Genomic DNA, 10588 nt, shown 5'->3' on the forward strand with positions numbered 1-10588 from the left:
GCAAGGGCCCTAACCCTGTAGCTGCTCAGTTGTATGAAGGAGATGATTGTAAGGGCATCTACCAAATGCTAATAATGTAAAGGTTCGATCTGATCAGCAATTAAGATGATAGAGAGTGTACACAAAAATTACACAAAAGGTTTTGACATACCTCTTGCTAGTGTTTCAGCAAGAGGTACGTCTTCACCCGGCGTCTGAACTGAGCTTCATATATTATGCTTTTTTGTGTTGAACTTGAACTAAAAAAAAAAAAAACTTGCCTGCAGTTTTTATGCCGTCTGGTCTTTTGTAGTGTGTTTCGTTATTAGAATCGCCAAATTGACCTCCTTCCTCTGGATAGTCAGGTGCCTCAATGATCTCTTTATAATCCCCCACACTGGTGAGTTGGGGTGTCTCTTTCTCATTCCCCTTCCTGCTATATTGTGGTATCTCATCGTCTGTCTTCCTGTACTCCTTTGGTATCTTTTTTCCTTCCAGCTTCTTGCTAGGTTGTGGGATTTCATCATCTTGGTCATGTTTCTTGTGTCTGAGAATCTTCTCATGATCCTGGGCAATCTTCCTCTTTTGTTGTTTGTCTGCATTATCCCACTTTCTTTTGTCCTGATGTTCCTCTTTATGATCTGTTCTCCTGTTGTGGGTGGGTATCTCTTCATCATCTCTGCACCTGGTACATTGGGGTTTTACTTTATCATCCCCCAGGCTGTTATCTTGTCTGTAATCTTCATTGTCCTTGTCCATGTTGCACTGAGGTACACCATTATTACCCTTGTCCCTGGTCATTTGAGGTATATCTTTTTCATTCCCAGGCCAGGTATTTTGTGGTATCTCTTCATTATCCTTGTACTTCTTAGTTTGAGGTATCTCTTCATTATTCTTGCCCCTGGTACATTTGAGTATCTCTTTATTATACTTGTCCCTGTTACATTGGAAAACCTTTTTCCCATCCCCACTTCTTGTGCATTGGGGTATTTTTTCTTTATGCTGGTACTTGTTACATTGGGGTTTCTCTTTACCATGCCCCAGTCTGTTATACTTGGGCATGTCATCATGCCTAAACCTGTTTAGGGATGATGAAGGTATCTCTTTATCATGCCCTACACTGTTATTCTCGGGTATCTCTTCATTATTCTTGTCCCTCTTATACTGGGGAATCCCTTCATTATCCTTGCCCCTGATACATTGGGGAACCTCTTCCCCATCCCTGCTCCTTGTATATTGGGGCCTGTTTTCTTCGCACTTGTACTTGTTACATTGGGGTATCTGTTGATCACCTTTAAGACTGCCACATTGGTGTATCTTTTTTATCATCCCCCAGCATGCTATATTGGGGTACTGCTTTCTTGTCCCCCAGAATGTTGCAGAACGGTATATTTTTACCATCTGGCAGCATGTAGCTTTGGGGTATCTTTTTATTATCCTCCAGCATATTATAGAGGGGTACCTTTTTATCATCCCTAAGACTGTTGCATTGTTGTATCTCTTTATCAACCTCCAGTCTGCTGCATTGGGGTAACTCGCCATCATTACCTTTTCTGTTATTTTGCGACATCCCAGAAATATATACCGGTGTTTCTTTGTTTTAAAGCGCCTTTTGATGTCTTGGGGTTTCCCTTTCACATCCTTGAAGACATGTTTGGATATCTTGCCATCTTTATGTCTCTTACATTGTTTGGGTGTGTCTTGTTTCTCGTTTTGCAGTGTATGGTCAGCATTAGCCCTTTTTCGTTGTTGGGGTGTATTTTTACCACCCGGATTACAGCCATGTTGGGTTATCTTGTTCTTTTTTCCCAATTGGCTCTGATGGGGTTCCCTTTCGGTAGTGCCAATGATCTGTTGGGGTAGCTTGTCATCATCACCTTTTAGACATTGCTGGGGTATCTTTTCTTCATCTGCTTCTCCGCCTGTTTGAATGTGTTGGGGGAACTCATCATCTTTACCTTTCTGACACTGTTGTTGAAGCTCTTCTTCTTCTTTTAGCTCACCTTTATGAACATGTTGAGGGAGCTCATCATCATCATCATCACCTTCCTGACATTGTTGTCGTAGCACTTCTTCATTTCCCTCTGCTTCTCCTTCAGGATTCATTTGCAATGCTGATTTCTCTAAATGTTCCTTGTTTTTTTCTTTTTCACCAGGAATTCGATCCATCCCTGTTTCCTCTAGCACATCACTTTGTTTAAAAGGTCTCGGTGGGTCGTATTTCTCTGTTGGTCTTAAAGATTTAAATGTGTAGTCTCCTACACTGCTGCTGCCTTCCATTTCGGAGCATTCTTGCATCAATTGGCTGTTAATCAATGTATCCACCTCATGCTGTCTCATTGCACCCACTTCCTGCTTCCTTATAACCAACTGCAATGTTTGACCTCTGTTTTCTTGCACTATCTGCTCAATCTTTTTCATCAACTCCCTGAATTTCCTGTGATTATTCTTTGTGGAATCGTTAAGCACATGGTACCTGTGCTCAAATTGTTTCACCAAGCTCTGGATGGGCTTCCCGCTGCCTTCCAGGTATCCCTCCAATCCTGTGGACTGCAGATGGGACGATCGGGTAAATAGAAGCATAGTGTGGTTCCGCATATCATTGTTAAAATACCCGATCACGTCCAACATTCTTTGCGCAAATTTCTCGTTCCACTCTTGGTTGAGGCAAATGGGGATTATCAGGAGCAGGATGTGGAACTCTTTACATAGTGCAGAGCTGTAAGCTTTTTTCAGTATTTGTAAAGGTGCGTCCGGGATACATTTCGAATCCCATCCAGGAGTGTCTACCACTGTCACATATCTACCATCAATGACCCTAAAGTCCTGCATCACATGCTCTGTATCGCTCTTAACTTTAAATGCATTTCGACCCAAAATGTTGTTTCCGGCCCAGCTCTTTCCGGTCCACTCTTCTCCAATGAGGACAAGTGACCATCTTGAATTGACTTTTGCTTCATTTCCATCATGATGATTGGTCATTACACTTGGAGCTAAATGAAAAAAAGAGGTCACAATTAAAATAGTTTTGCTTTACAAATGTTAATAAATGTTATAGCTTTATAGTCCATCACTGTGTAGAACAGGGGTGTCCAAACTATGTCCCACCATTCATTTTTAATTGGCCTGTATCAAAGTCTAAAAATATAATGGTCTATTGACTTAAATGTATTTGTACTTCTGAGTTTCAACACTAGGTGGAGCTATTGTTTTGAACAAGGTAGAGCGATATGTGGCCCTCAGGACAAGAAGGTTTGATGACCCTGGTATAGAACATTCGATTGAATTCAATTCCAATTCTCTAGTTCTTTTTACAATTGACATTGTCTCTAGCGACTTTAAAGAATTATAGAACGAAATTCACTTATAGTTAAATGTATGTGTATTTATTCCTGATGGGCAAAGAAAAACTCCCTCTGATTGTATGATGAAGAAACTTTGAGAAGAACTAGACTCAAAAGGGGAACGCATCCTTTTCCTCAAATCAAATCAAATCTAATTTTATTTGTCACATACACATACATACAGGGTACGACATGCAGTGAAATTCCACTATATACAAAATATGCGTATGGCAGTAAACAGTAAAACAGTAAACAATTTAAGGTTGTTTATGTGATTGTCCATAAAGTGTCCGTGTGCGGTATGGTGTGGTATAAAGTGTCCGTGTGCGGTATGGTGTGGTACAAAGTGTCTGTGTGCGGTTTGGTGTGGTATAAAGGGTGCGTGTGCAGTGCGGTGTGGTATAAAGTGGTCGTGTGCGGTATGGTGCGGCATAAAGTGTCAGTGTGCGGTATGGTGTGGTACAAAGGGTGCGTGTGCGGTATGGTGTGGTATAAAGTGTCCGTGTGCGGTTTGGTGTGGTATAAAGGGTGCGTGTGCGGTATGGTGTGGTATAAAGGGTGCGTGTGCGGTATGGTGCGGCATAAAGTGTCCGTGTGCGGTATGGTGTGGTATAAAGGGTGCGTGTGCGGTATGGTGTGGTATAAAGTGTCCGTGTGCGGTACGGTGCGGTATAAAGTGTCCGTGTGCGGTTTGGTGTGGTATAAAGGGTGCGTGTGCGGTATGGTGTGGTATAAAGGGTGCGTGTGCGGTATGGTGTGGTATAAAGTGTCCGTGTGCGGTATGGTGTGGTATAAAGTGTCCGTGTGCGGTATGGTGTGGTATAAAGGGTGCGTGTGCGGTATGGTGTGGTGTAAAGTGTCCGTGTGCGGTATGGTGTGGTATAAAGTGTCCGTGTGCGGTTTGGTGTGGTATAAAGGGTGCGTGTGCGGTATGGTGTGGCAAAAAGTGGCCGTGTGCGGTATGGTGCGGTATAAAGTGTCCGTGTGCGGTATGGTGTGGTATAAAGGGTGCGTGTGCGGTATGGTGTGGTATAAAGTGTCCGTGTGCGGTACGGTGTGGTCTCCGTCTCCCCCTATCGCCTAACCCCTCCTGGTTGCCCCATGTGCATGGTGGGAGGTGGTAGCTTGGTGGTTAAGGCATTGGAGCTTATTTATCAGAGCAATGGATCAAATCTCAGCACCGCAAAGCTGCCACTGCTGTGTCCTTCACCCTCAACAAGGAACTCTGGATAAGGGCATCTGGCAAATGCCATGTCGGTGTAGATTTACAGGCCCATATGCCTGAAACACATAACAGCACCTCTAATACATTCAACAAGCTGGCTTTAGGTTAAAAATAACAGTCCAGCAGTTTTACTGGAAGTGATTCTATTCCTGTTCCTGTTTGAGTATGGGTTGTTGTTGTTGTTGTTGTTGTTGTTGTTATGAACACAAATATCGAAACATTTCCACAACAGTTATTCTGGATTATTACAGTAGTTTAGTTAGTAATAATACTCAACTAAAAGCATGTAAATATTTGAAAACAAATATATAAGTATATATTATGTGTATAAAACTACCTTGTGCTCAGGATTGCCAAAAAACTTACCTTCAAACTTTCACTAACTGCAGTAAAACTTCCCAAACCGACCAACTCTCAAATAAATCAGACAGAAAACTCTACAGATTGTGTTGAGTTGTTAACTTGGTAAAAGTTTTTACTTCAGCCTGGTTTTGTTGCTCATTAGACCTCCTACTCTGAGATCTTTCAGTTTCATAATGACAGTGAACACTGCGTCTTTTTTTTTTGTTTGTTTTTTTACTTTATTTTTTCTACATGTGCGTGTATTTTTTTAATTTATCCTAAATAAAACTTATTATTATAGAATATTGTTTAATAATATTATTATTGATCTAATTATCATTAAGTTAGAGATCAAACTAAACATTGTCTGTACAACAGACAATAATGAAAATATAAATTTTTCATGTTTATTCTAATAAATATTTTATTTTATTTTATTTTATTTTATTTTATTTTATTTTATTTTTTTATTATTACGTCTACTACAACGCTACTACGAGCATCCAATCACCGGGCTTTTCTGTCTGTAGCGCCGACCAATCGCAGCGCAGGAGGCGGGACATAAATCCAGGCGCTCGTTGATGGCGTCATTGCGGTGCGCCGGTGTTTTTGTTTCTTACAGGAATGTGGGATATGGGAGAGTAAATACGGAATAAAAAACCGGTCTGAATGAACAGATCGCGGTCTTTCGGTAAGATTGTTGTTGCGTTTGCGCAACATTCACCCCGTAATGTTTGGATTTCACTCGTATGATGAGGAAACCTAAAGTTTGAGGTGATTCGGGTCTTTTTTTTAGCCTCTACAGTTCCCCCCTCCAGGTTTTATGGAGCTAAACATCATGTTCACAGTTATTCATAAATCATTTATTCACTAAGAGGAGCTCCAGGTCTCAACATCCACCAGGTCTGAGATCTTCTGCTTTCTTTGTTTGATCAGATAAACAATGCAACATTATAAACCATGTAACTACTCATCTTTGATTCATCCATATCGTTGTGATTTATATTATATTTAAAAACAATTGTCAGTGTGTAGGAATCGTTTTAAAGATAAGGTGATAGAAAATAAAATATTCCTATTTTTCCTATTTTCTGGTCTGGTTACTGATCAGAAGGTTGTTGGTTCAAACCCCAGCACTGCCTAAATGCAACTGTTGCGCCCTTAAGCAAGGCCCCTGAACCCTCCCTCCCCCCCCCCCCGTAAGGGCTAGAGCTACCCCCCTACTCTCTGCTGTAGTTACTATTGTCATATCTAAAAACAATTTCTCATCCCAGCAAATCATCATAACACTCGTCATCCTGTTGTGTAGCAATGGTGCGGTCATTGTTGTCCCTGAGTGCGCGGGAGGTGGTCAGTGATCACTGCTTATTGGCGCCGTGTTTGAGCTCCATCCCGTGCGAGCTGTACAGGCCCCTGCTGGATGCCGCATTCGCACACTGTCGCCCGCTGGCCATCGGAGAGCTGGTGCAGCGCTGGCCTGAGCGAACCCTCAGCATCGGGCGGCAGAGATCGAGTAACCATGAGCCACCCAACCGCCTGTGTGTGTCGGCGCTGCTGCTCGCTGTGGTGAGGGGACTGACGGATAAGAGGTACAGAAACCATCAGAAAAAAAAGATGAAACAATAAAAAATTTATTTGTCCATACATATATTAAGATCCTGGGTCTCTGCTCAGGTGTTGTCTGCAGGTCCTGGACATGTGCGGGCTGCAGTGCGAGGACGGCCGCTTGGAGGACTCGATGGGCGGATGGTCCCTCACTGTGGCTCTGTGCTCTATGCTGCTGCAAGCCAGAAACATCACCGCCGCCATCAGAGGGTGCAGACGAGACAAGCAAGACAAGAAAAAAAGGGCGACGGGGACCGAGCGGGATGGTGCGGTGAAACGAGACCGAGCCGGCCTGAAGAAGGAAGAGGTAGAGAAGATGGATTGTTCGGAAAATGCAGCATGTGAACAGGACAGCACAAAGGGTGTGAGAAGGAAGATGGAGCTGCAGAGGAGAACTGAAGCTGAGCCGGAGCAGGTTTGCAGCAGAGATGTTCTAGTGAACGTCAGGGCCGATCTTTTTGTGAACGCCCGTTCTTGGGAGCGAGTCCGTAGGGCCATGTGCCTCTCCGGACCTCTGCGCCTTCACTGCCGCTTCCTGCGTGTGGAGGAGCTGCCTGCATACTTGATTGTCTCCCTGCTGCACCTGATACCCCAGGAGGAGCTCCTCGGCCTGGATGTGCGCTACTCCAGCCTGGGGGTGTCAGGGTTAGCATTGCTGTTACCCCAGTTAGCACCATTTCCTCAACTCTGCTCGCTCCGACTGCATTACTGCAACCTGGACATGCTGCGCGCTCGGCCCGGCCAACAGGAGGCGCTGCAGGACCTGTCTCAAGGGCTTGGAGACTTGAAGAGTCTACGCAGGCTCAGTCTGACTGCTCTGCGTCTGCCGGGGCACCTCCGCCTGCTGCTCAGGTACGGTTTATTGGATATGGTGTGCCTCCAAAGGGTACAAATTCGGTGCCTAGACCCATTTCTGTTTCAAATTATTTTTCAAATGATCTGTGTGATACATCAGTCCCTTTCAGCTTTCTTAAGGGTATAAGTTTTTTATACATTTATTTTACTCTTTCTGCACTTTGCAGTTCTCTATCTAAACCGCTGGAGGCGCTGGAGCTGCCGTACCTTAGCCTGACCTCCAGTGACATGGCATACCTCTCACGCAGCCCTCACGCATCCTCCCTCGCCGAGCTGGACTTGAGTGAGAACAGACTGGACGAGTCGTCTCTGCACTCCCTGCGTCACCTTCTCGGCCAGGCTGAACTCTCTCTGACACGCCTCTCTCTCTGCGGCTGCGGACTCTCGGATGGCTCCCTGAGGGTGCTGCTGCCCTCCTTGGGGCAGTGCAATGCTCTCCGTAGCCTTCGCTTGGCTCTGAATCCGCTCTCCAGAGCGGCGTTAGTGGGGTTAGCGTGGGCTGCGGCAGGAATCCACTCCCTGAAGCTCCTCCTCTACCCGAACCCACTGGAGGAGTACGAGCCTGGTCTGCCCTCCATGCCTTCAAGTGCACAGCTCCTTGACTGGCCTCTGATCGAGGACTCAGGGGCCAAAGAGCTCACTGTGGCACAGTTGGACGAGGTTTTGAGGGCCAAAGGGCGTACGCAGGACCTTTTACTGACCTCCAACCTTTTGAAATATAGCACTGACCTAGAGATGGATGATTAATGGGTTACAGGGATAGTTCTCCTTGAAAAATGGCATTGAAAACTTTACTTAAGGAGGCTAATATAGCTAACAAGTAATGGAAGCTTATAGCTACCAGTTTAGCACAATGATTCCAGCCTTAATTGTTATGTATTTTTTGTTCACTTTTAAATACCATGTCAAAGTCTCATGGAATGCTAAATTGGTAGCTTTAAGCTAATATATTAGCCTCATATCTCCATTGCTGATTGATAGCAATAAACATGCCTACATTTGACTGCATATCATTGATAAATGATTCCTTTATCGCATCGACTCCCAAAAGTATTGGATGGTTGGAAAGTTTTCCTGCTCCAACACACCAGGTTCAGTCTCTGGTGGCCATGTTGATATGAGTTAAGTATGTTAGACAGCTAAGGATCTTCTCCCTCTGGCAACCACTGCCTTGATAAATTTGTAAAACTGAGCAGAACATGCACATCAGGGGCAAAGGTGCTGTTTATCAGACCTTCATGTGTCAACCAGCGGAAGTTGCTGGGGTCATGATGGCGCTAAAATGAATCCTATACATTTCTTTTTTAATCTTTCCTTCAGCATATTTCTGTATGTGTCTGTTTTAGTGAAGGAGGCATGGCCTCTGTGTCAATCTCAGTGAAGTGGGAGTGGCCTCTGGGTGTCTTCCTGAAGAATGCATTGCCTTTTGGTGTCTGTCAATGAGGTGTAACCTCTGGGTGTCTCAGTCTTATTGAAGGTGGTGTGGCCTCTTGGTGTCACAGTAAATGAGATGTTTCCTCTAGGTGTCTCAGTAAAGAAGGTGTGGCCTCTGGGTGTTTCAGTCTTAGTTAAGGAGGTGTGCCTTCTGGGTGTTTCAATACAGAGGGTGTGGCTTTTGGGTGTTTTCAAGTAGAAGGTGTCTTAGTTAAGGAGGTGTGCCTTCTGGGTGAATAAGTGAAGGTGGTGTGGCCTCTTTGTGTGCCAGTCTTGGTGCAGTCATGTCCAATGGGGTTTCAGTAAAGGGGCATGGCCTCTTTGTATGTCAGTGCCAGTGAAGGGGGTGTGGTCTCTGGGTGTCTCAGTGTAGAAATGTGGCTACTATGTATCAGTCTTGGTGAAGGAAGTATGACCTCTGGGCATTTATGTTAGTGAATAATTGGATGTAAATGTAAAAAAAGGTAAGTATTTTTTACATTTCTGGTATGATTCCAGCATCTGGAGGATTAATAATAAGCGATGAACCTAGCATATGGATGGATGGATGAGTACCTATGTGTCTCTGCAATAAATATAATCCTTTCAGCTAAATCAGACCAGCTCATGGTTGTTTAAATGTGCAAAAGAATTTATCATCTGCATTTGTACAATCATGTCATGTAGCATTGAATCACATTTTTCCATCCTGTATTGTGATGCAACATACTTTTATTCTGTATTTCTGCTTTTCAATAAAAACAAACCAAAGCGTTTCTTACAGCAACAAAACGTCAGAATCTTGGTGTCTCTTTCTATGTGGACAAAAACCTGTTGCTTGACTATGCTCCTGTTCAAGCCAGCTCCATGAAGATCTGCTTTCCATGGGTTGGAGTGGAAGATCTCCTGCTTTAGAGCTCCAAACTTATAGCACATCTATTGGGATGAATGTAAATGCTGACTGCACCATAGGCCTCCTCACCTCACCTACATTAGTACCTGATTTTATTAACATCCTTGTGGCTGATTGAGGACAACAAAATCTGGTGGAACATCTTCCCAGTAGACTGGAGGTTAATTATAACATCAAAAAGGGACTAAATGTAAAATGGGATGTTCAATAAGCCAGTCTTATACTTGGGTTTCTACAAAAGAATTTGTCCACACACACATACACTATATTCTTCTATTAGATGTAGTCGAATGCTTGCCATCTTTTCATTCATATTTCTAAGCCTACAGAAGAGCAAAATTTTTAAGTCTGGACGTAGGATCGCTCTAGCAGGAAGTAGCGCTGCCGAGGTGCCTGCTTGAGACACTGAACCTCCAGAGCGAAAGGGAACGAAGACCCGGTGACTCGAGGTAACGGCAGAGACAGCAGCCGAGTAAAACCAGGAACTAGAAGCGACCTGGACGTCAGCGGAGGGAAGCACGGTCCTGAAAAAAAAAGCAGAGTCATGTGATTAAGGTTTGCGTGTAACAGTGTGGTGATGAAGCCGGAGTCACTGTTACATCAACAAAGTTAATTATCACGTCGTAAGCTCACCTCGAAGTTCCCGTACACGCGTCATGCTGTTGGTCTCGCCCAGGCGATGGACAGCCTTCCACCTAGAACAACAGGATGTTATTGCAGGTTGTAAACTAAACCCATCCTAATATAGCATCCGGGAGTCGGCTTTAAGGAAGGAGTCGGAGGTCAAATCTGTATGAGTGCTGGGAGTTTTGCACGTGTCGGGGGGACACTCAAGCCAGGGTCAAATGTGCGAGAGGCTACAAGTCTACATCTAAAAACATTTTCATTTTCCCAAAAAGTTGCTCATCCACA

The 10588-nt window shown here is 44.2% G+C and overlaps 3 protein-coding genes across 15 annotated transcripts in view; 1 reads left to right on the forward strand and 2 right to left on the reverse strand.

Moving 5' to 3' along the window:
- Positions 1-97: 97 nt before the first annotated feature.
- Positions 98-5074, reverse strand: LOC310725748 (uncharacterized protein). Its single transcript, XM_083540777.1, has 2 exons — positions 4915-5074; positions 98-2972 (listed from the first exon to the last, which is right to left on the reverse strand). Exon 2 carries the CDS (start codon positions 2959-2961, stop codon positions 214-216), a length of 2748 nt encoding a protein of 915 aa, XP_083396903.1. The 5' UTR covers positions 2962-2972; positions 4915-5074; the 3' UTR covers positions 98-213.
- Positions 5075-5453: 379 nt separating this feature from the next.
- LOC310727036 (leucine-rich repeat-containing protein 14) lies at positions 5454-9555 on the forward strand. Of its 11 annotated transcripts, none has more exons than XR_014533917.1 (6): positions 5454-5531; positions 5587-5664; positions 6200-6479; positions 6565-7347; positions 7518-9193; positions 9254-9555. XR_014533917.1 is itself a non-coding variant. In XM_083543098.1 (5 exons), exons 2-5 carry the CDS (start codon positions 5834-5836, stop codon positions 8095-8097), a joined length of 1662 nt encoding a protein of 553 aa, XP_083399224.1. In that variant the 5' UTR covers positions 5460-5531; positions 5587-5833; the 3' UTR covers positions 8098-9555. The 11 variants fall into 11 exon arrangements, 5 of the variants coding, with proteins under 5 accessions (XP_083399224.1, XP_083399226.1, XP_083399223.1 ...); XR_014533918.1 differs by having other exon boundaries at positions 5460-5531; positions 5587-5852; XR_014533919.1 differs by having other exon boundaries at positions 5460-5531; positions 5587-5793.
- A 389-nt stretch (positions 9556-9944) lies between these two features.
- The window catches only part of wdr97 (WD repeat domain 97), a 13223-nt gene continuing 12579 nt past the window's right edge, over positions 9945-10588 (reverse strand). For all 3 annotated transcript variants that reach the window (XM_083543094.1, XM_083543093.1, XM_083543092.1), the window contains 2 exons: positions 10310-10371; positions 9945-10200 (listed from right to left, as the gene is read on the reverse strand). In XM_083543094.1, coding sequence (XP_083399220.1) covers positions 10019-10200; positions 10310-10371 — 244 coding nt within the window. In that variant the 3' untranslated portion in view covers positions 9945-10018. The remainder of the gene's footprint in view (positions 10201-10309; positions 10372-10588) is intronic.

Source organism: Silurus aristotelis (genome assembly GCF_946808225.1).
Source record: "Silurus aristotelis genome assembly, chromosome: 5".
NCBI classification, from domain to species: Eukaryota; Metazoa; Chordata; class Actinopteri; order Siluriformes; family Siluridae; genus Silurus; species Silurus aristotelis.

What these genes read in the sequence shown, in the direction of transcription:
- LOC310725748 (XM_083540777.1), bottom strand. Translation starts at nt 2,961, where the DNA reads ATGACCAATCATCATGATGGAAATGAAGCAAAAGTCAATTCAAGATGG.
- LOC310727036 (XM_083543096.1), top strand. Translation starts at nt 5,560, where the DNA reads ATGAACAGATCGCGGTCTTTCG. An exon ending in GAACAGATCGCGGTCTTTCG is followed by an intron (nt 5,582 to 6,199) that starts GTAAGATTGTTG and finishes CCTGTTGTGTAG; the next exon opens with CAATGGTGCGGTCATTGTTG. An exon ending in CACCTCCGCCTGCTGCTCAG is followed by an intron (nt 7,348 to 7,517) that starts GTACGGTTTATT and finishes TGCACTTTGCAG; the next exon opens with TTCTCTATCTAAACCGCTGG.